Source organism: Terrapene carolina, unplaced genomic scaffold (assembly GCF_002925995.2).
Source record: "Terrapene carolina triunguis isolate 2854851 unplaced genomic scaffold, T_m_triunguis-2.0 Scaffold68, whole genome shotgun sequence".
NCBI lineage: Eukaryota > Metazoa > Chordata > Testudines > Emydidae > Terrapene > Terrapene triunguis.
The window spans coordinates 20310707-20336686 of NW_020664419.1; the positions used below are offsets into that span (position 1 = coordinate 20310707).

Genomic DNA, 25980 nt, shown 5'->3' on the forward strand with positions numbered 1-25980 from the left:
ATTTAACAAGAATAGGAAATAGCAGGATGAACATTACTATAATTTCTAATAAATTATAAACTGAACAGCATTCCCACTTTAAGTCTTGGCAACTTTTTATGTTTTAAAAACATAGCTGCCGGATCTTCCTCATGCCAGCTTCCACTTGTAACCCTGCAATGCTCAGGGCCGGCTCCAGGCACCAGCTTAACAAGCAGGTGCTTGGGGCGGCCAAGGGAGAGGGGTGGCACCTGCGGCAATTCGGGGGCAGCAGGTCCCTCACTCCCTCTAGGAGTGAAGGACCTGCTGCTGAACTGCCGCCGCCGATCGCGGCTTTTTTTTTTTTTTTTTTGTCCAATTCCCGCCCCCGGGCGGGATCTTTTTTTTTTTTTTTTTGCTTGGGGCGGCAGAAATGCTGGAGCCGGCCCTGGCAATGCTGTATATGCTTTTGGTGCAGTAACGCCAGCAAACACACCTGACAGATTCCTAAAAGTTTTGTTCAAATGTGGGACTGGACTTGACCCCTTGACAGACTGAACCTGGCTCTTGTTGCTGTCCTTCTCTCCTGGAAGAAGGGTTACATACGCACGTGTGCCTGTTTGCAATGCATACTTCTATCCATAAAATATTTGAGGGTGCCTACATTTACAAGTGCAGGAACTTGATCTAAGTAAACTACTATCTTCAGAATAGCCAAGCTGTGACCCTGATATGCCCACACACAGTTCGGAGGGGATCTGGCAGAAGGGATCAATCTTATGGGGAAAAAAGGCATGAGTGTCTGTGCCTACTACAGCACGCTCTCCTCCAGAACATGGAACGGAACCCAAGATTCCTGAGACTCACCATTCCTCTGCAGTCAGCAAATATCTATGAAAACCACTGGCAAAGTGTGTATCTCATCCCCTTCTAGAGGATGCAACCTACTACTGCTGTCAGTTACTCTGTTAGTTCAAGTGCCAGAGGTCTGTGTAGTGGATCTAAGAGTTCCAACTCTGCTGATGAACCGTGGGGATAGTAGTCTGATGCCACATGATGGAATTTCTGATTTTTAAATTTGCTTTTTTTAAAAAAGATAGGTAATTATGCAGAAATTAATTGACTGAACATTCAGGTTGCAAAGTTAAGCAGCCAAAGCCAACATTAATTCTGCCCCCTTGTGCATAAACACAATGAAACATACTTTAATTACCTGATCACATCCTATATTTTCCCCAGAACTCCTACTTCATTCAGTGCACAGGATAGTCTTAATCTAGGGATGAATGAGGGTTGTACAGCCAAAGAGGCTGTTGCCTGTTGGACCCATGCCTCATTTGTTGCAGAAATTAGAAGGTATGTAGTGAATGAGGTGGACTATTGCAGGAAGAAAAAGGATAGTTTTATGGTTAAGGCAGTTGAATGCTGCCCTAAAGAATGGATTCTATCACTGCCTCTACCACAGAGTTCCTGTGTGATGCTAGGCAAGTCACTTAAACCATACTTTTCACATGTGGTCACTAACTGTGTCTTCCTCATTTTCCAGATGGCCAACTTCGTAGCCTGGAGTCTGATTTGCAGACGTACTAAACAGTTACAGCTGCAACTGAAGTCAATGGGAACTGCACTTTGAACATACAAAGTGCTATATATTGGTAAAACTGAGCACCAAAATTAGTGAACATTTTTTCTCAATCCTTCTGCACCTCAACTCTGAAAAATGGGGATAATACCACCGCCTCACCTCACATCAGTGTGAGAAAGATAAATTAATTAATATTTGTGAAGTATTTGGATATTATAGTGATGAGCACCACAGAAAAGCCCAGGAGGAAATTAAATTTTGCTCTGAAGGCAGAATTATTGAATAACATGCAGTAAACAAGGCTTAACACATTAACAATAAGGATAAAATAAAATATTGAATAACTGCTCATTAAGTAAACGCTGCCCATTCTGTGCACTGAATGAGGCAAGGTTGCTGTGGAAAAAAGTAGTATGTGATTATGTAATTAAAGAATGCATGATAATGCATATGCACAAGGGTGTGAATTAGGGTTGTACAGGCAATCTTAATACTAGTGTTTCCTAACTTTTGAGTTCTTGAATTGGCAGCCTTAATATTCTACTAACATAGTTGTGTGTCATATATATATCAGTCTGAAACAGTAAAGTGAAACAGATATCAGTAGTCTCTACAGGTCATCTATACTAGCCATGACACTAGCCATCTATACTGGTCATCTATACTAGCTATTATACTTTAAACTACACATTTAAACCACAGTCTTTTTTATTAAATCAGGATTTCTTTATTTTTACATAATTTACATTAATCATAATGTTGCATATGATTAATGAACTAACTACTACTATTTGTCATTATCTGTGACAGAGGCCTATTGATGGTTCACTACTCTGTGTCAGCAACCCTTGTCAGACCTGACATACTCACTACACTTAACACTCTGTTGTCATGATACATACCCAAAAGGTGGCATGTAATATATCACTGGAAAATTCACTTATTATTAATATACTTGTGTGATGCATATAGGGGTGTGTATAAATAGTTATGGATATGTGCTAGAATTATGTTATTAAAATGTGTTTGGCAAGCAATGTATAAGCACCGTCTGCCTTAGACAAAGGAATGTACATTTGTTTATCTGTACAGCCTGATCATCAGCCAGAGACCACAAAAGGCCATTTACACATAAGGTAAACAAAGCTAACATAGAGTCTCCACCTCAGCAGGAGAGATAAACTTTATCTGGGCTATAAAAACATAGGATCTGAACCTTAAATGATAAGTAATTGAATCAACTGACTGTATACAATATTACTGTATTATAAAAGTATATCAGGTAAGACCTTATGAAAGCTAATGGCACACTGGTGATGAAAATGATTGTGAAATTTACGTATGAACACTATATGATGAAATATGGATACTCAATGGTATTATGCTTTAAAGTTTGTGACCAAACACAGAGAAAAACAGGTACCCCCCCCCCCACACACACACACATAGGAAGAAAGGTAGCACTGTGGAACCAAAACAACTGAAGCCCTATTTACATATGAATCAGCAGGGAATGAGAAGTCCAGCATGAGGAAGAGAAAGGTAAGAATAGCATGAGGTCATCCTGACTCTGGGGACAAAACAGTGAGTTTGGGAAGATAATAATAATCTTATAATAAGGAGAGAGAAGAAGCCATCTTGGCATCCATCTTTGGACAGACGCCAGGGGCCAGAGCTCTTGCAAGCTGAGAAAGATGGGTTGTTCAACCAAGGGGGTTGAAGTCTCTGGGAACTGAATATATGTGAGAAACCTGCTTAGGCAAGGATCTTTCACTTAGGAAGACAATGGAAGCCAGCACCTTGTACTTCTGTGGAAGGTCCTGACTAAGAGAACATCAGCCATGGCCAGAAAGAAAAAGACCGGTAAGAACTCTACCTTGAACCAAGGCTGTAGTTTGTTGAGTCAAGTCTTAGCCACTAGAAAACATACTTTTACTTCTGTTTGTTTGTGAAACTTTCTAACTTTATTCCTTCTACTTGGTATCACTTAACCTATGTCCTTTTGTTAATAAACTTGTTTTATTTTTACAATATACTAATTCAGTGCTGTGCTTGAAGGGAAAGGTGTATTTACCCCAGTTAAGTTAATAAACTATAATGTGCTTTTGTCTTTTTAAAGGAGCAAGTGACCCTTGGTATTTCTCTGAGTATTCCAGGAAAGGGTGGGACCCTTCAGGGCAGATGGCTTTGGGGAAGTTTGGGACTAGTGGTGTCTTGGGGTCACCTCTACAAGTAGTAACCAGAAGCTGGTGGAAACCAGGATGGAACTGCTGTGTTACAGGCAGGCTGCTGGGATCAGAGTGCTGAACCATGGCTGGACAGCACACAGACTCAGGGAACTGCATGCTAGTCTGCTGGCTGTTGGTGTCCATGCTGTGAGCCACAGCAGCAGAGCATTAAAGGCACCCAGGGTTAAAGGGCAGGCAGTGACACAGCCGCTTACTGATCTGGATTGCACCCCAAAACATGACATTGTCACAAACCCATTACAATGAAGCACTGTAAAATACCTCTGTTACTGAATTCCTCAATTTATTGTAATCATTTTACAAGCTGTATAACAGCAAAAGGAATTATCCAGTCATTCCAAATGTTAAAGCAGTGCTTTATTAAATGCTTTTATTAAAAAATAAAATGCAATAAAACTTCAAAAATGCTCTATGTTTTCACCTTAATATATTCTGGGCATCCCCAGGGAGAGCAACAGATGTATCAAATAGTTGGAGAAGCACCACTATCTAATAAACATGCATGCCAAATTGACCCAGGATTGGCCCCAGTACAACTGTTTACCACTTTGGTTTTGGCTATGTAAACTGCTTGTAAACGCTTTCTCAATTGAAAACCCTAGGGCTCCTTTATAAACACTGTATCATCCCACAAAATAGTCTGCCTCCTTCCCATTTGTCCAACCAGCTGATCAAATTATCTGTAAAACATTAAGTGCTGCTTGATGCTATTAATCTCTTACCTGCTACTCTGTAACACAACAAAGATCACAAATAAACACAATTTTATGCATTCCTCATTTTGAGAAAGGATAAGTCTTGCTGTCTTTGATGTCACTACCTTAAGACATATTAAAGGATATAGTCGCAGATATATAAAAACTATAGAAAAGTACATTCAAAGCTTTTACTGCTACAGAGAGATTTTACAAAAAATAAAATATGGGCTTGATTCCATCACCCTCAGATACATGAAATTAGGTATCTTATTCTACCATCCTCACCTTACTCCACCCTGCATAGGACTACTTGCAGAATAATGTCAACATAAGTGAGGGTGATGGATTAGGGTCCTAATAAACTAAAAGTACCCAACCTTAGATTTTTTTGCATAATATTTTTTTTCCAAATTATCCTCCTCTCTAATGCTGGGGCACCTAGAAGTACATTATATTTGAAGAACCTCCAGTCTTTTAGCAAGCAGAATATTCAGAGACCACAGTACTCCATTTCTGATGAGGTAAACCCAGGCAAGTATTGTCAATTTTATGATTATGAAAATATACTGGATTAAAAAAAATCAAATTCTATATGTAATGCGTATGACAGGAGACAGGCACTTTTCATAGGAAGGGTCAACTTCTGGCTATAAGTACATTAAATAGGAATTGACAACGCCATGACATTTTATCTTTAAAGATTTCACTGTCATTATGGTTCTGGTACAGAATGTTGACAATGAGGGGAATCTTAAAACTATACTCAAATTTAAACTTTCTTGACCAATGTCAACTTGGCATCAACTCACAATTTAATTAACTGTTAACAGATTCTTCCAGATATGACTGCTATACAGATATTTTATCTTCCTTTTAATTAGTAATTATGCATTGGCAGGAAAAACAGTGTTTCTTTCCAATTATTCCAGAACTCAGTGATTATTTAAAGTTGGCTAATTAGCAGTGGACGGCTGGTACATCTTCTGGGCAAATTGTGTTTGATAATCCCTATTAAAATATACATGGCAGTAGTTGACTTGTAACAAAAAAAAAAGTGGCAGTTCAAAGGGTATTAGATACAGCACAAGGCAAATGGGGGCCTATTAAAATTTCCCCAACTGTTCTAATGAGAATGCCGAGGGTAATTTCTTCCTAGTTTACCATCTGTTTGGTTTCTGGCATGTATCTCTGGTGTGAAGGGAGGGTCCTGGAGCCCATTTGGCTTGTCACAAAGTAAACCAGGGATCTGAAGCAAGTTCAGTAGTTTACAAAGCAGCCCGTCAAGAGCAATGTTATGTGCATAGCTGAAAACTTTAAAAAAAAAAAAAAAAAAAAAAAAATCATTTTACAGAATTTTCCCTACTTTTTAAAGCTGTGAGTATAGCCACTGGAAAAAAAACTTCATAGGCTCACCTATGAATAAAATTCAACAGCTGGCTTTTTTCCAATCTCTTATAAAAGTAGCGGGAGATGTTTTCCCTTTATCTAGATCTGTAAGCTAAAACATTACTCCACAAATACCTATATTTGAGTATAAGTCTCTGAAGGGTAGGTAGTGCTCCTAATACACAGCTCAGTGTAGAGGCAGTGGAAATGCACTGCTGCACTAGGAGCTCTCAGATTACTCCTTGGAAAATTCTGTGCAACTGCAGCACAACAGAAAAATGCCCCCCTGCAGAATCCCTTTGCTTCCTTGCAGAAAATGCTGCACCAGTACTCACTCACGCTCCCCGGCAGCTCGGCAGCTCAGAGGCATCTGTTCAGGCAGCCGGGGGGGGAAGGGAGAGAGAGGTAAATCACTGTGGGGGGCGGGGGCTGGGGACGCCCTGGCCACCCAGAGACATCAGTCCCAGCTTTGGAGGGGGGAGGACGACGGAGACCGACTTCCCCCTTCCCCTTCCCTGCATAGAGCAGCCGGGGTTGGGTCAGATCAAGCCCCAGAAACTTCCCCTAGCTGCAGGAAGCTCTGCGCCGCAGGGTGGGGGATGTCTGCATGCGGGGCGGTTGAGGCTTGGGGGGGGTCCAGGGGCGGGGGGGGGGGGGCCCGGGGGGGGGGAGGGTTGGTACGGAGTGGGGTCCGGATGCACCAGGGTTGGGCGGACAGAGGGAGCAGCTCCCTGTACAGTGATCCCTCCCCCCACATGCGCACCTGTAACCCCACCACCACCAAGGCCCCTCCGTATCAGGAGCCCGCCGCACCCAGAACCCCCTATGGAGCCCTCCAAACTCCCACCCTGCCGAGCCTCACCCCCTGCATCATGAGCCCCCACCCCACCAAGCCCCATTTCCCCCAATCCACTGAGCCCTAACCATCTTCAACTTGCCCCCCCTTGCAGAGTTCCATTCCCCCTGCACCCAGAACCCTGCACTGAGCCCCTGTGCACCCAGATTCCCCCCCGCACCCAGACCCCCCACCGAGCTGCCCACACCCAGACTGCGCCACACAGAACCCTGGTACTCTTGAGGGAATTCTGCACTGAAAAATTTAAACATTTTAAATTCTGCAAAGTTCTGAATATTTTAATTGTCAAAATAACACAGAAACACAACAACAATATAATCACACCATTTTCAATTATTTTGGTAATTTATTTCAAAATACTTATCAGCAAATAATTGAAAATGGTGTGGTTATATTGTGTTATTTTGACAAATAAAATATGCAGAATTTTAAAATATTGTGTGCAGAATATTTAATTTTTTGGCGCAGAATATTTTCTTTTTCTGTGCAGAATTCCCTCAGGAGTATCAGATGCATTGTGATTGAAATGGGCCCAATTCCTATGATGGCTATAGGGAGCACAAGTCAGAATGACCCCAACTGCATGCTCTTACAGGGTGCAGCATGCACTCCAGATACCTCATGCACTGCACTCTCTTCCTCCTCTCACTCCCCACCCCCTGTTCCTCATATGACTTGAGTCCAATTCCCACTCCCTCACTCTCCCCAAACCCCACATCAAATCTCCAGCTTCCTACCTGTAATTTTCACCCCTCTTGCTGTCTCCCTCCTTCTCTTTTAAAAAGGAGTGCAGAAGGTCTTGTAACTTCCCAATAGGGCACTCATTGCATGCTGGAGCCTTCCAGTTCTTTGCTTCTCAAAGTGCAACACCGCTTTGAAGGGAAACGTCAGAACGAGGGATTTCCTGCTTTACTGCTTTGCATGAGGTGTGCAGTTCTGGGCTACAAATAACCATAAAACTGAAGGGTGCAATAAGCAAACATACTAAGATGTAGCAGTGAGGCCATAAGCCTGTTCATGGATTCCAAGGCCAGAAGGCAACATTGTGATCATCTAGTCCAGGGGTTCTCAAACTGGGGGTCAGGATCCCTCAGGAGGTCGCAAGGTTATTGCATAGGGGGTCACAAGCTATCAGCCTCCACCCCAAACCCCGCTTTGCCTCCAGCATTTATAATGGCGTTAAATATATAAATAATTGTTTTTAATTTATAAGGGGGGTCACACTCAGAGGCTTGCTATGTGAAAGGGGTCACCAGTACAAAACTTTGAGAACCACTGGTCTAGTCTGACCCCTTGCATAACTTCCCCAAAATAGTTCCTAGGGCATCTCTTTTAGAAAAACATCCAACCTTGATTTGAAAATTGTCAGTTGGGTCCTCATTTTACATGGGGAGAGGGATAGCAGTAGAGTGGGGGGTAAGGAATATAATCAGGGATGAAGATGGGTCCATAGGGAAGGATATTTGGGGACTAGAGGGGGAGTGGGACAAGGAGGGAATCCTGGGAAGGACAAGGAAGGAGAGTGGAGACTTGAAGATAAATACAACACTAAAATGAAAATTGAGCTGAGCCCAGAAACACAAACTGCACTAATTGAGGACTAATGGTATAAGTGATGATCCAGAAAGATGGAGTTTGAGATATCTTTAGTGAACTAGTATATGCCAGGAGATCTCACAAGGAGAAAATAATTCATATTAAAAAGTAAGTTTAAAGCTTATTTCTGTGCTGAAAGATTCTCATAGCCTGGTTAGTCAGGCATACAGCACATATTTCTGTCTTCTCTCAGTTCTGATTTTAGCTTTGCAGTTCATGTTTAACTGAGCCTGACCAAAGGTTCTGTTTGGGTCAATGGACAAATATTTAGGACCTACATTAAATTTTACCCAAATCAGTTCACTCATTCCTTCCTAACACGATTGTTAGATGAATATTCAAATTAATATTTTGATAAGATGGTAAAGTCCCTACAGGAAAACAGAAGTGACTCATTCTCTTGGCCAGAGAATATATGTTTTTATGCCTATAAACATAAAGAAACCTAACCCCTTTGGAATAAATCTATCAGGATAAATCTTTTTTCCCCCCATAATGATTCCAAACAGAGGAAACTAACTAAGGGCTTCTCTTCACTGCATTGCCATCTTGAGCTACAACCTGAGTTTTGATCCTAACCTCACCACACACCAAAATCTCTAGTTTTAAGTGGTGCTTTAAGCTTGAGCTAACTGGCCTGTCAGCTGCTATGGGCTGAAGGACCACTGCTGCTGATGCTGGAGCCAGTAATTCAGTGGGGTTGCAGCAGCTTGAGTTACACCACCCATCAGCTGCTAATCCAGTCATTCTGTGTATCTACAGTATTGTCTTAAAGTGTGGTCACTCTCATTCAAGCTAGGCTAGCTCGAATGGAGTGACATGAGTGTAGTAACTTCAGCTAATTATTGCAGAGAAGAACTAACAGCATTTGGGTCTCTATCAAATGTTTCTAAATTAGGTAGTTAAAAGATAATTATCATGACAGCATGAAAGATAGATCTATTGGAAAAATTTCATAGATTTTATCGCCAGACAGGACCACTAAGATAGTCTAGTCTGACCCCCTACATAAAATTCCCCCAGTAATTCATGCACTAGAGAGAATTATTCTTTCCTACTACACAGATAAACACTACCAAGCCCAGTTTCCTAATTTTCATCCCTCCAGTTCTTGGAAGGGCCAACTTCTGTCAAGTTTCTTCTCCACAAAATGCCACACAAGTGTCCAAATTGATGTTTTTAGACCTCACACAATCTTAGCCAATTTTTTTAAGTTCCGTTCTGTATGTACTATGACAATCCCACCCACATATGACTGATAGATAGGTGGATCTGCTTCTCTGATAACAAAAAGAAAAATGAAACAGAATGTTATTAGCCTTCCTAGCAATGTTCTTTATGTTTCTTTCAAAAAGTAAAAGCATGCCATTGTCTCTATTGTTACTTTGCTTCCAATGACCCTGAAATATATTAAACATTGTGGCTAATACATTTTTAAAACTACCTAATTCCTCTAGGATCTGATCCTATAGTGTACTGATTGCTATCTGGGAGGCCTTCACCACTTCACAGGGTAAGTTCCCAAATGAGCCTAAAAACTAAAAGCTGTTATCACCATTCCTCTCACGGTTCTTTTTTACTGCCAGTGTTAGGAGAGAGCACAATAGCATCTGGTCTTCATGATCATCCAAATGACTTTCTTGAATTTATACTTAAACTTAAGAGCAAGCAAAGAAAAATAGCAATTAAAAATTAAATGAGATTTTATCTAAAATGCCATTTAAACAACTCTGCTCAGATAACACAATGAGCCCTACAGTTTGCATGGTTAAGCTGCAGCTCAAAAGACAGGTCAGAGATGGAAACATTTTTTCTGCAACGCATAAAGGGATATTCATAATTAAACAGTAGACTTCCTCAGGGCATCGTGTTTCAGTATTCATATCAACAAGAAAAATGAGATATTTCAAACTATGCATGACTGATTTTGCATATCTTCTGCTTTAATTTTTTTCTGGCCTTTAGGCTTTGAGATCTTTTTGGTCAGGAGTGCACGCATTTTAGAGAGTCTTGTTGTTGAGTCTTTTCATCTACTATTCCAAGAATATGTTAACACTTAAAGAGTTAGGTTTAGAAAATGATATCTGACAAATAAAGAAGAGATCATGTTTTGTTTTGTTGTGTATGTTCTATAAATACTGGGCACAGTGAGGAGCACAACATAACACACACATTTTATGGATGATAATGCCAATGAAGAAACTTAGGGAAAAATATATTTGCCTTTTTGTAAATGACCAATCCTACTTAGATCGTATTAAATATCTTACTTAACCATCATTCTTAGTTAGATCTAGTTAAACATAATATTTACTGTTTACTTTTGTGAGTTGTTAGGAAATTATAAATCAAACATCAAAGAATATTAAAACTACTTAACATTTCATACTGAAAGATTATAGTCTTAGAGTAAATTGGCCACTCCAGAAATTTGAGATATGTACATATACCCTGTACAATTCCTATCATTTACAGTTTTTAAATCAAATATGAGGGGAACTCATCTACACCATGGATCCGGATGTATAAAAATATTATACAACAATGGTACTCAACCTCCAAGAGCTGAAGAGCCATCATACAAATTAGTTATGCCCTAACTTCAATTTGCAATGGTTTCAGCTCTGCAATTCTTCTAAACAATGAAATTGTTCTTCACCTCCATCTCTTCCTTTCTGGACCCTGAGAGGGAGGGGCCATGTTCCTTCCCCATTGAAAGGAAAGGTTGTTTCCTTTCTCTTTCACTCCATCCTACCCTCTAAGCCCTTTCTGGGTATCACTAGTGATGGGGGAAGCTCCTTTTCTTCTTCTTCCAGCAAAAATAGATTCCAGTGACTCATGCTGTTGGTGAGTTTGGTATGTGATTCCCATGCTGTCTCAGACACCATAGGAAGTACCTGCAATATATGCATTTTGCTTCCCTCTGAATGGTTCTTATGCAGAGCAAGAAGACACACAAGCTAACCGGAGTTGGGATGGGTAAAAATGGTGCTGTTTGGTAGGTACCATCAGTGAATATGAATGAACCAATACTTGGTATTAAAACCTTTTTTAAAATTGGATTATTTTATGTTTTGGAGGTGAAACAGATAAATCATAGGCTCAATGATTTTGTTTAAGAATGATAATAACCTACTGTGTATGTTTGCTATATGAAAGTTACAAAGAAGTTATAAGAGTAATGGAAGTTAATAATGTGCATTGTAACAGAGAGTGTTACATCCTTCTCATTATTTAAAGATTCTTATAAACAAGGTGTTTACAGTTTAGCTATAAAATGTACACAAACATACAAACAGGTTAGTGCAAATGCAAAATGTGTATTTTTCTCTCATTCAGATATGCTGCAGCATAATTACCCATTTAGCGGATCAGAGATATATTTATACTGCAGGCACTTCTTTTACATCTGTTTTAGGAAATTTAGCCCCAATTATTTGTTTTCAGAAGCAAGGGTCATAATAAAGTTAAGTGTTACAGAGAAACTGTGTCAGTAAAAGACCATCAAGATAAGTAGAAGATTGGATGCAACAGCTACATCTCAATGAACAGATAAAGTTAAAGGTCACAAATCATCATAGTACCAAAAATGTCCATTCTATTTTGTACAAAATGTTCTTGGTTGGAGTTAATGACTGCAGAGACATCTGTTATCTGAGAATAAGTAAGTGTTCTTATTTTTTAAAAAAATCACCAAGTCTTGACCAAATGTCGAGAGTTTATGTATTACATGCCGTTTATAAAAGTTGTAAAACAGACAAAGAAACAAAAGGTAAAGGACTTGTATTGTGAAAAATTTTGGCAGCAGGAGATGAAACCATGCAAACTGGATTTACCAGTAGTGGGTTTCTCCAAACTCTACATATGACATCTTTGTAATTTTCACCTAGTCTCCTTATAGAATCTAATTTATATTAATGCAGAAGATGCTTCCAAAAGTTGAACTGCAAAAACAGGTGGCTGCAAATTATTCATATGCACTTAGGGTGGGATTTTCAAAAGTGCTCTGTGTTGGCCTACTTCTACCATTGGCCTAACTTTTACCAATGAATTCAATGATAAAACCCTCAGAACATTTGAAAATCCTCCTCAATCTTTTACTAAAACTCTGGACAAAAATAATCAATAGGTCATATAATATATATTGAATGGAGTTTTGGTTTAAATAGAAGGCTATTGTTCAGTCATTGGAAAAAGTGGTTGACATTATTGCCCAGCGGAGTTGGTTTTCCAAACTGTTTCTTTATGAATTAAATGCTTCCAGTTATACTGCACATTATACCATATAGAAATGACTGTTTTTCTTCAGTTACTCTGCTGAGGCTTCTCTTTCATTAGAATTGCTAGAATTTCATTAGAATTCAGTAGAATTGCTCCAGCAGTAATAGAAGCATCCACCTTAGATAAACATATGTGAAGTGTATGTGAAAACTGTTCACTTTTCACAGTTATCCCTCACATTTGTAGTGTAATCACCAGTCCCTTCCTGGCCAGGACTTACGGGAAATGGATGTGTTGATTAGCAGCAGGCAGTGTATTTAATTAATATTTGAGCTACAAAGCTACAGATAACTAGAGGGCCAACTAGCTGTATCAACGGCCCGACTACAGAATAACCTTTTTATTCACGACAACTCGGTCCTGTCTCTTTTGTATTATCACGGACACAATAATAATCACTAAAAACTGATTTTATTCGGAACACATTTTGGGGTATGTGGGTGTGTAAGTAAATTATTTTTATATGAACGGAGCAGCTGTTAGTGACTTCTCTATTCAGGTTGCCTAACACTTTCCATTACAAACAACTCTTGCAACCTTTTCTTTGAAGAACTCTCAGACCTCCATAGTTTGCAGCAGGCCTTTAAAATTCACCCATAAGAACATCCTCCAGCTAAAAAAGTGCCTTTTCTTTGGCTCATGAAGTTCTCCTGAAACCTTGTTGAGATAAAAACTGTTAAAAATATCACCATTTCCCTTTTTTCACTTGCCTTCCTCGGGTAGCATGACAAAATAGTAACTGACCACAAAAATTCTAACACTGGGTCCATGCTGCTTCCAAAACTGCAGCAGCACTGGGAGAACCTAGGGCAGCTGGGGGAGAATGAAACAGGGAAAGAGTTGGGCTCCCCCAGGCAATCTCCTGGTCCTAATGTATGGCCCCAACTCTGGGGGGCACCTAATAGGGCAGGAGCTCTTACAACTCATGGTGCGGGGAGGGAAAAGTATTGTTTCCTCCATAACCTCCTCCCCTGGACCCAAACATGGTGCCAGCAGCCCATCCCCCACTCTGGAGGCATGAGTCCCCCACATCTGGCGGTTGGGGTGCAAGGGAAAAAGAACCAATCCAGGATAATCCCCTGGATGGCTACCCAATGAATGTAGCACATGGTGCCAGAGCCTGGTTTTCTCCTGCCTGGGGTAGCAGCCTAATCTGCCACCACCAGCTAACGTAATTAGTTCTATGTCTCAAGTGGGAAAAGTCTTTGCTACAATGCTGACAACTCAGAGTTCAAACTCTACAGATGATATACAATGGAGGAACGTTTTTACAATTGCAAAGAAAAGTTTGATCTACATTTTTCCCGTAACAAAATCCTAGAAAATTACATAAAAAGCTACATTAAAAGAATATTATTTAGGTTGCAGTGTCAAGCACTCAAATATTAAGAAATGCTAGCTTCATGCTTCCCATGCAATTTTAATTTTGTCCCATTGTACATAGGCTCTATGGTACAGTCTTTAATTACATGATCACATATGATTTTTTCCAACAGGATCTAGGCTTCATTCAGTGCACAGGTTGGAGGCACATGAATGCCAAGTTAAGGTTGCATGGGCAACCCATCTATCATTTCCTAAGGTTCAAGTTTTTGCTTTGTATGTATCACATTGCTATGTATCACTTTTGTGTGTGTGTGTGTATTTGTTTGTTTGTTTGTGAAAACAGTGACAGCAGAGGAGAGATCATTTCCTCTCTAGAGCAACTCAATATTTCCAGAGGGAAGGAGTATCCGGTCAACTTTCCAGTAAGGGAAAGGTGATCACTCTTGTAGTATCATGTGTGTGAGAGAATCAGGGTCTTCTTGTGGGAACTGGCTCTCTCTGGAATGCATGCAATTCTGTGCATCTGAGGCATGTCTTTGGGATGGAGACTTTCTGATTAGTTTTTCCCTTTTTTTTTTTTAAACTGTTTAAGGAGCTGATCCAAAGCTCATGGAAGTTATTGACTCCTATAGGTTTGGGATCAGGTCCCAGCATCAATATAAAATCAATTTATTTAAATAATTGTGTTCACCTTAATTTCTCTACAAAACTATTTGTTATCTTGAGTTGCAGAATATTTTGAAATAGAACAAATACACATCTAGGTTTGTTAATCACATTAGACTTACCAAATCCAAAAGCGCTAGAGCCACCAATACTTTGTGAAGCCTGAACGCTGGTAGATGTATAGAGTCCCGTTACCAGTAAGCCATCGAAGAATGTACTTGTTGAAATAGTCACTGAAATGAAAGATAAAAATTCTGTAAGTACCACTCATCTGTGTACTGAGTTCTGTACTCATTCTATGGGCAAGATTCTGCCATCCTTACTTCATTGACTAAAAACTTTGCTACACACACACACACACACACACACGCACGCATGCACACACACGCACGCACAGTGGTTCTTCTCATGGAGTAGAGCAACTCTGAATAAATAAGAGTAGCAGATTTTTGGAGCTCAAATAATGAACTTCAATTCTGTGTAAGAAACTGTCCTGAAATAATACTTTCACAATATATAAATTGATTTAGTGACTGTAAATTAGTTTGCAAATGTAAATTTCACAAACATCATTGCTCAATATCTAATCAGGCTTCCTGATTTTGGAATTTATTTTTAATATTTTTTAGGATTTATTTTTAGCAAAGAGACTGTATTTAGAAGAAAACAATTGGTGTTTGTTACTTTTTTACTCCTAAATTAATCATAACCATAAATAATCTGTTGCATGAAATGGACACAATTGAGAATTACAGCACCAGGATTTGAAATTAACATCGGAAAGGTCACTCATCTCTATCCGATAAGCTCCTTTTCCTAGAAGGCAAAAAAACCCATTATATTGTAACTAAATGAACTGGTTTTTAGAAAATTTCAACATCACTGTCAGTAGAACATGTGGTTTACAACTGGCTGTCAAGACCACAGAATAAATGACATAAGCAATAAAATAATTAAGGTTTATAGTATCGCTCTTTCTGGATTTCAAATGTGTGTTACATGACAATAGTAATATACTTTAGTGTATTAAGCAGTTAAGTCATATGCGCACATAGGTCATTACAGACCAAGTGTATTAAAATAATCCATTGGATACTTTTTAAAAATATTCTTAGCTATATCAGTTAAACTATTGTCCTGATTTTCTTGACACTTGCAATTTTCAGCTGAAAATGCACATTATTTAGGAAGGCAGTGAACACTGAAAAAACACCAACAATTCACAATTTTTGCAGTTTATTCTGTAAACATTCATCCTCAGTTTTTTGCTTCGATGTCTTATCAGATGTTATCAGTTTAAACAGAAAACCCTATGTACAATCTGCTTGAATGTTCTATCCTAAAAAGGCCAGAACTATTAAGTGATAAGTTTTTTTCTATTATGTAAATGCAATATAAATAGCAATATCCTCTATGCCTGGAATGACCTCACTGATCCCGTAATGCCATGCAACCTCCTTTGCCTCTTTAAAATCTATTGTCAAAACCCATTTCTTCTGACAGTTTCTAACACTTGCCCAAACACAAAAATGGAACTAACATAAAGCACAAAAACTAAAGCAAGCAACTAAACTATATATCAGGTAAATTTCCATCCCCCCTTGTCTAATACCCTCTCCTGTCTTGGTGTTTGTTTGTAACCTACTTTGTAAAATCTTTTTTTCCCTAAAGTGTCTGTAAACCATGTTGCACACCTATAACTGTGTATAAAAAACAAAGACCAGCAATTTCTTAGAGGCTATCAAAGACCCAGACCCTGCAAAGAGATGCACACAGGCAGACCTTTGCAACAGTGAAGAGTTCCATTGAGTTGACTGGTGTCCTACACAACTTTTTGCACGATAGAGACCTTAGTAACTATTACAGGTTCTCTTCCACTCTTTCATCCACCTTTTTATACACAGAGCTCAACAATGGAATGTAATCTCTGATCAGTTCAGACTCCCTTGTCCTCCAAACTTTTTTTGGTTCTAAATATCTGGCCACATAGGGCAAACATACTCGCCACCCCATTGTATTCCTCTCTTACTCCTGCTAGAAATGTCATGTGCTGTGGATGACTCAGTAACTGAAGCAGTGAGGTGTTGGTTCAGGGTTCTGTCCAGTTACCATTTAAATCAGTGCCATGGTAGGACATTCCTAGTACATTCAGCAGCAGGACTAGTCTGTTGTTCTGGCTGTACCATCATCAGTCATTCAGTGGTTAATCTGTGGTACACATTCAATCAAGTTGTTTTTTTTGGGGGGGGGGCGGCACAGGTGTGTTATTAGTAGTATTGTATAGTAATAGGACCTGTAAAAACAACAGGGAGAAGGGGTTGTTTTGGTTTTTAACTAGAGGATTAATATCCAGTATGTTTAATTTACTCCTCAATAATTTACATTTAAATTATAGGTATTTATTCTAATATTCAATAGTACAATGAATAATTCCAGGACAAAGAAAAACTCCCATGAAGTTTAACAGGAGTTTCATCTGAGCAAAGAGAGCAGGTTCAGAACCTTAATCTCCATTTTGGAATGCATCCCCTCATAACATACATGTCAAACAAACAAACAAAAACAAATGAGAAGCAGACCACAAAAGCGACAAGACTTCAAAAAAGTACAATAGTTATTCTAAAATTAAATTAAATTAAATTAAATAAAACAATGAATGCTCCCTTCATCTGATGTTGAACTAGTGAATTTTGCAGGGTTTATTCTTTCCTTTGTACTTTTTAGTCTGGAAAAAGGAAAATGTATGTTCTAAATTATGCTTAAGCTTTATTTTTGAAGACTAGAAAAAACAGTGGGTGAAAAGCATTGATTGAGTAAGGGCACTGGGCCAGTTCTCTGCTGCCATTTTGTTTCGCTGTGGGGTAGCCTTATTCTTTCTTGAATAAATGGTGAGCACTGTCTCTGGGACAGAAGGGATATTTTACAATGCCAGTACTTGGTTTTGGACATATTTGTTTGATCACCAATCCCCAATTTACATGTACATGTAATGGATCAATTTTCATTGCTGAATAGTATCCAACACAGTATGGTTTCCCCATTAAGCCCGTGGGAAACTGCAGATTGCCTTGAAGCACTTTTTAATGGTGCACTAAATTGTTGTTATACATTTATAATACATTGTAGAATAATTTCAGAATTAGTTCTGTAAGAGAAAAAAAGAAGAGTGACATTCTCAGAAGGTGTGAATGACAAAAAAAGAAGAGTTACATTCTTTTAGGACTTATCTCAAGCCAATGGGGAAGACATCAAATAGTTTATTTCAAATGAAAGAAGGTATGTTGTATTACATATTAGTACTAACAATCATGAAGACAGCCCAAAGTACAGGATTATGATTTTATATCAGGGACAGGGACTTGTTATTACATGTTATTTTTCCTTCTGTGCTCCAGAACAGCAGCAAAATAATCTTTTGGCAGTCATTTGTTTCAGCCCATATAGTGGCTTTCTTGTTAAACAGGCAACAGCATGTATTTGCAGCATGGAGGAGGGTGGAGTGGGAATTAAAGCCTAGGCCAGGAGTAGTCAATAGGAAGACCGCAAGCCAAATTTGAACCATCAGACATTTTTTAAACAGACCCCAAAAATCTTTTATTTACTTATTATTATCATTACTGTTTGGGGGAGGGGGGGGTAGTATTATTATTGTCTCTGAAGTCTGGACCTTGATCATATCGTGACCAAGAAATTTGGACCTTGACAAAAAATAATTGACTACCCCTGGCCTAGACCAAGGCCTACCTGGAGGTAGGGAGTGGCCTCAGCCCTGCAAGTGGTGGCTGTCTCACTGCTGCAGCTGTTTTGTGAGACAGTGGCATGAGAGACATTGTGAGTACCTAGCAAAGAGTGTACGAAATCACTTCATTCTCGACTTTATCCCCCCTTCCCCCCCCCCAAATACTCTTCCTCATAGGATAACCAGGGGAGCAAGAAATGTACCTCTCACTTCCTGGCCACATTACTGTGAGGAGCCATGGATCTGCAGCTGGGGAATGGGGACCCACTGGGCTGCCTCCAAGAACTGTGCTGCAGGCACCAATCCAGCTGAGTGGCAGGATGCCACCACATGCTGCCACTGAGAATGCGGACAGGCTGCCAAAAGCTGCTGGCAGCCTGCCTAGAAGGGAAACAGAGGTCAGCAGGGGCTAGAGCAGGAAGCTGGTTTGATTCCCTCTTCACACACAGAGATCACCAGGGCAATGTGGAGAGTCATGTGAGAAAGTCATTGGAAGAAGGAAGCTCATAGGCAAACAGGTCATAGCTCTACACAGGAAGCCCCCACCTACCTTCAGATAGCCTAGTGACCAAAAAAGGAGTGACAGACTGAGATCAGGATATCTTTCCCTGAGAATCTGACCAGAGGCCTCAGCTACCTCCAGGCCCCAGGGGTGCCAAACTCCTCCACCCACTTGCCCCCTTCTCCCAAGCCCTCACTCCCGCCTCGCCTCTTCTTGCCCTGCTCTGACCCAGGCCCCACCCCAACCCCCACCCCACTCCTTCTCCTAAATCCCCACCCCATCTCTTCCTGCCCCCACTCCCCCCCGCCCTGCCTTTTCCTGCCCAGTTCCGCCCCCTCCCCTGAGCATACCCCATCCCTGCTCCTCCCTCTCCCCCCAGAGCCTCCTGCACGACACGGAACAGCTGATCATGGTGGGCGGGAGGCACTGGGAGGGAGAGGGAAGAGTTGATCAGTGGGGCCGCAGGCGAACGGGAGGTGCTGGGGGGGGGAGGGAGCTGGTGGCCGGTGGGTGCTAAGCACCCACTAATTTTTTTCCATGGGTGCTTCAGGGCTGGAGCACCCACAGAGTTGGCACCTATGACTCTGACCCAGTTATCCTGGAGAGACCCTAGGAAGGGCAATAGTGTTTGCCAGGATTATAGATAGGAGTGGTAAAATTGCTGATTATTAAGGTTGCCCTACACTTCCCAAAGATCCTGTATTCAGTTGCTTATAACTTTGCCAAATTTTAACCATTTAGCCCAAGATCCCTGAGTTTCCCCAATTCCTCTACTGTCAGCAAATAGCCATGAAACCCACTGGCAAAGCATGTACCTCATCCCCCACTAGTGTCAGTCCATGTAGAGGAAGACAACCTACTACAGCAAACAGTTACTCTATTAGTTCAAATGCCAGAGATCTGTGTAGTGGATATAAAAGTTCCAACCTTGCCGATGACCCACATGGGTGTCAATATGATGCCACACAATTGAATTTGTTTTTTCAGTTTGCTTTTTTTTTAAAACCTAGGAAGTTACACACAAAAAACGATGTTAGATTAACATTAAGGTTGTACGGTATTTGAAGAGGTAGAAAATGCCAGAATTACATGATCACATACTATTTTTCCAAAGGATTATAGTAAATACAATATATTAGTTCAAATTTCTGATAAAGAATCCTGCAATCTGAATGTCCAGGAAACAAACACTAATGGTCAGCATTTAAGCAGAGCTCTACATCTTCAAAACATGTAATAAACATCAACTAAATAATAAAATGTATACATATAGGTCTGATCCTGCAAGATGCTGGACATCCTTAGAGAGCTGCTGAGTACATTTAATGGGAAGCAGAGGGTTTTTGACAGCTTCTCTCAGGAGATGCTTAGAAGATGACTTCTCATGATTGGGCTTTATGGAATCAGACCTTTATGGAATCAGACCTAAATTTGGTGTCTCCTTTGGGATTAACAACTAGAAAGCTCAAGCAATGCTTGCAACTGTTGTATCTCAAGGGACAATCAGATGGCCAAGAAGCTGCCTGAAAGCAGACTGCATCTGGATGTAATAGTATCACACAAGAGATAGATCAGATTTTCAAATTGTATTTACTCATAGGCATTTCTAAGGCACTCCTCACTGTAGTACTGGAGCTATGCTTCATCTGCATTTCCAATATTTAATTAAGGAAAAAGATAAGGCATGCCTTTAACTCTTCTTTAAAGAGTTGATTGTTTAAAAAAGAACTGTATATTGGGTAATATTCAACATATTACTGAGTCAGTGAATCTAGACATTGAAGGCAAAAAGACAGAGATGACTTTGGGTGTCTACACTACAAAAACACATAGCAGCAAGTCTTAGAACCTGGATCAACTCACTCAGGCTTGTGCTTTGGGGCTAAAAATAGCAGAGCCTGGGCCCTGAGACCCATCCTCCTCACTGGGTTTCAGATCCCGAGCTCTGTCTACACTGCTATTTTTAGCCCCCAAGTCAGTTGACCCAAGTCCTGAAACTCACTGTGGTGGTGGTGGTGGTTTTGTTTTATTTTGTTTTTGCAGCCTGAGATACCCTTTGGGTCCAGTGATTTGGGGAGTCACGTAGTACTCTTCGCTGTCACTGAAATCAGTAGATTTTCAGCAGCAGTTACCAGGAATCACTGACCTCTAGAACTGCAACAAATTATTTGAGCACCCTTATTCAGCATCCCACAGGATCAAGCTCATCTAGGATACTTATTATGGTCTAGATTGTAACATTCCAATCTGCTGTGGTCGAGGAAGCGATCAGATAATGAACCGTGACTGTGAGAGTCACAGTTCACTGATTTCCCCCTTGTTCCTGGAGAGAACTCATTTACAACAGCCCTTGGTCAACAGATTCTTCCCCCGCCATACCAGCTTAGCGCAATGCAGACTCAGGACTCCATCTGTTCCTCATCCCTGCCCACATGACAGGGATGTGGCAACCTCCTCCATTCTTCCCCCATCCCACACCAATCCCGTGGCATTTCAGACCTTGCCTTATTCTCTCCCCTTCACCTCTTCTCCATTCTGCTTCCCGTCCTTGCCTGTTGCTACTGCTGCTGCCTTTGCCCCAGGGCCTCATGCTAGCTGGGCACCACAGTGGTCTCTAGGAGGAGGAGCTTTTGCCTGCTGCCTGGCTGGATGTGTTTGAATCCAGCTGTACTGCAAAAAAACTGTGCCAGAGCTGCCAAGTGCATGTAATGCAAAATGAATGACACTTGACAACCTTGTAGTGTAGCACAAAGAAACATTCACGTTGGTGGGGCGGTGTATGTGTGCAGAATGAGATAACTTCACTAGCCAAATTGAAATATATGAAGATTTTACTGAATTTCACCACTGTTTTGGATATAAAAGAAATCACAGTCTGGCAGAATTGTTTCACAAACCTCTGAGGCACTAAAAAGGACTATATGCAGAGACAAGGCTTTGACATATAAAACAACATGAGCTGAAATTTTACTGGATTCAAGTATGAATTAATCAAGGCAATAGTCCTTGAAGTCTTATACACTGTTTATCAAGTCACATTGCCTTAGTACTAGAACTGTACATTCATATACCATGGAGCAAGTAGAAACTATGTTTGGCATAACAGAGGCGATCTCTTCAAAACTGAAATCTCTTACTGAAAAATGGCACACCTTTGTGTTAGAACTAGGGCAGCCGCCTTTTAGACTCTCTTCCTGATTAAAGACCACCTTTGACCGCGCTCCCTTCTTTGTGTCTGTAGTAGTTCACACCGCACCCCACCACACAAGAACATATACTAATAAAAAAAAATAATCACCATGCAACTCTCTCTAAAATATTAAAAACAGTAAGGCATTGATTCAAGCAGAGCCACAATTCATTGCCATAAGGGCAAAAGCAAAACAGCAAGTGTGGTCTATGCTTACAATTAAATGTGCACACCGCATCATAGCAAACGGATTAATGTACAGATAGCAACGACTTTGTATAATGCTATGCAAGCTTAACAGAAATCCATCAAAATGCACAGTGCCATCTAGAGTCAAATGCACAGCGCCATCTGAGGACCTGATATGTCTGGAGGAATTAGCTTTGCTAGTTATTCATTGCTGTGGGTAAAATGTGCGCAGTACGTTTTTTTCCCTAAAGCTTCTCACACACACACACCCCGAAAACATTCCATGCCCTCTCAGGGGGGCCTGCCCCCTGGTTTGAGAACCTCTGTTTTAAAGGCATGCGTGAATACTGCAAATAAAAATGATATTAAAATATTTATAATTAAAGTGATGTGTGTGCAGTTAGAAGAATCCCTGATGCCCTATAAATGTAGTTGCAGTCAGTACCACATTTGTAGAAAAAGTTATTTAAAAACAAATAGTGGCACATATGCTAACAGCAAACTAAACCTGACTGCATATAGAAATGATTTTGCTTTCAGGAGAAACCAAAAACATAGGAACCCATCATGATGCATCAATTCCAAATATGAATTCTAGACCCTTCCTAAGGATAGTCTGAATCACAACCCTCTAACCCATCCAACAAAAATAAAAGCAATAAACATAGGAGGAGGCTTAGTCATACTGGGTATGTATTCTCCCCAGTTTGATGAAGAAAAAGCAGAGGAAAAAATATTGCAGCATTGTTACGTATGGAAAAAATGTCCAGACTGAAGGCAGGCACAGTAGTAACATGACTGGTAAGCCTTGTCTAGAAAACAAATTTCATGAACACTTCAGACTCTTAATTCTAAATCTCTCCTGATCCAAAGCTAACTGAAGTAAATGCGAGTCTTTCCATTGACTCTGATGGGCTTTGGATTAGGCCTTCATGTATCACCTCCACTCCATTGTTACCAGTCTTGACGCCCCCTCCCTGTTCATTTCTTCCACAAATATATCTAGGCCTTTCCCCAATCCTCCTTATATATGGAACCGCCCTACCTGATCCAGTTTGCCAAGGCAATATCCCCTTAGTATTCAAAACCTTCCAAAGACTCTCTATTTCCATGATGCCAACAAGAACCTAGTGAAAAATAGAATTAATTTGTTAAAAAAGAAAACAAACAAACAAAAAAACCAGTAATTTCCTTCCTCTAGGAAGAGGTTCTCAACCCACAGCCCGCATGCGGCCCAATTAGCACACAGCTACAGCCCAGCCCAGCTGTGTGCTAAAGTCTGCAGGCTCTGGGCTGCTGGCTGCCACACAGCCCTGCACAGCAAGCTCAGGGTCTGGGCTGCCGCATGGCCCCGCACGATAGGGTCCGGGGTCCTGGCTGCTGCCCGGCCCCGCACAACGGCATCTGGGGTTGCGGCGGGGTTTGGGGTTGGGGTCCTGACTGCCCCTGGCCCTGGGCCCCACACGGCGTGGTCTGAAGTCCCTGTCCCCTTCCCCACACCCAGCTCTCCACTCCTGGCCCCACTCTGTGGAGGGGTCTCTGGGTGGAGGGCGCTGGGCATAGGGGTTTGTGGGGAGGGTTAAGTGGGGGACACTATGGTTCTCAAACTGCAGCCCAGGTAACACTTTGTAGGCCGCATATGCAGCCCACAATGATAAATAGGTTGAGAACCACTGCTCTAGGCCTTCCAGTGCGTCATATATGCTCTGTGTAAAGCTTATTCAGAGTAAATGGGTTTAGGAGCACGGGCGATCTTTATTTTGTGTCCTGTACAGTGCCAGGAACATTATCGGTGCTTAATAAATTATATACAATAACACACAATAACGTCATTTCCTGAAAAGTTCCACAGAATGTTGCAAAATGTCTGGATCTCGATTTTGTAGCTCCTTGACAGCTTTTTAAACCCTGAAAATTATAAATAGCATGAGGAATAAACAAATTACTATGGGCATGAAACAAAATTTAGTCCACAAAAATATCCAACAATAGCTGCCCTGAAATCAAATGGCCACTAGCAGATGTTGTCAAGAGTCAAAATTGAAATATTCAACTGCATTGCATACTGAAACCAAAACAGTGACCACTGAAATACTGCTTGCTATAATAATTAGTGGAATGATTATTTGTATTTATAGAGTGCAAAAAATACTAAAATCAGCCACTTTGATAGTACATTACAAAAAATGTTATACCACTTATTAAACCCCACCAAGGGAAGACAAAATACCCAAGCAGAAGTTTAGCAGACACCATTAATGAGAATTATTGACATCACCTACGAGACATTAGCCTGTACTATAGCTCCAAGTGACCTAACATACAATCTCAAATCAACTGATTGAGAAAGAGACTTTTCCAATCATAGCAAGTTGTCCACATAATATAGTCTCTTATCCAAAGCCCCATAAAGTCATTGGAAAGACTATCAGTGACTACAAGGAGCTGTGGATCAGGCCCATAATGTTTAGGTACTTTATCTGTTTTTAAAATTCTCAGTATTACAACCATTTTAATACATTCATTTTACTACACAAAGTGACAAGCTCACATTGGACACTAGCAGAATGAAAATAATGTGTTCTAAAACCCTCAGAAAAATTCTTTTTATTTCTCCTAAAATTTAAAGGCAGCTAAACCACTTTAAATCAAATTGGTTTTTTAAAAAACATGTTCCTGTATTGAAACCTGGCCAGTTTTCAATCTAAAATGAATTTTTGGGCAGCCACATAAATACTTGAATAACAATTTCTAACAGGCACTCCAACAGACCCTTAATGATAACAGCAAGAACAGCAGTACTGAAATCCAACAAATTTATTTTGGTGCTGTATCCAGGCATATAACAACTGTATACCCTAATCAAGACACATCTGTTGGAAGTGATAACACTTGCAGCTTTACAGACAGTCAGATTCAAAAAATGCTTATACTGCAAATTAGTCTCAGTGTGTAAACTTTATTTATATTCCACCTTGTGGTGGTGATGGTGGTGTGGGTACCCAGCAAATACCAATATCACACTAAGTTTGAATCTGAAATTTGAATTTTGCCATGATTCTATGAAATGAAAAAATTCCATTTTTCTTTGAAAAAAATTAATCATTATTGTGATTAACATTTAATTACTTTAAACCCAGGAACAATAGTGCAAAGTTACTGACCTCTGTGTTTTAAGCCTTTCAAGTTTATGTGAGGTTGTTTGCTCGATACCCATACATGAAAATTTCATAGTGTTGGCCATGCTCTCAATAAATTATTAAATAGATATGAATATGAGTGTAGTGTTCAGATTTTCAGCAGAGTGGTAAATCCCTTTATTCTCCTGTTCTCAAAAGATAAGCGGCTATTGTCTACATAACTAATAATAGTATCTTTAAAAAAAAATAAAGACAACTTAGAAGAGAATAAACATTCTTGTCTGCTGGAAATTTATTATAACCCTGTAATCTCAAAATGTTTGCAAGAATTTTTTTGGTCTTGTTTTTAGCTTAAGAGAGCATGTCAGCTAAGCACAGGCTCTTGAATATGTTTATCTCAAGCTAAAAGAATACAAATCCTCTTAAAAACACATGAACTGTGATTATGATAAGCAAATAGAGTGGAGTGCATGAGTTCTAGTGACATTGGAGAATAAGGAAACATTTACCAATTAAAATATATAATATGAGGCATAGCTCCAAATAAACATAATAGTGCTATCTTTTCTACAGTATATTTTCTTATTTACAAGTTGGAAAAGAAACTCTTTGCAGCTTT

The 25980-nt window shown here is 40.2% G+C and overlaps 1 protein-coding gene across 1 annotated transcript in view; it reads right to left on the reverse strand.

Annotated features, from left to right (window-relative positions):
* Nucleotides 1-25980, reverse strand: part of RELN (reelin) — a 430874-nt gene that overhangs the window by 351977 nt on the left and 52917 nt on the right. Inside the window, exon 2 of the mRNA XM_026648676.2 lies at nt 14724-14834. Coding sequence (XP_026504461.1) covers nt 14724-14834 — 111 coding nt within the window. The remainder of the gene's footprint in view (nt 1-14723; nt 14835-25980) is intronic.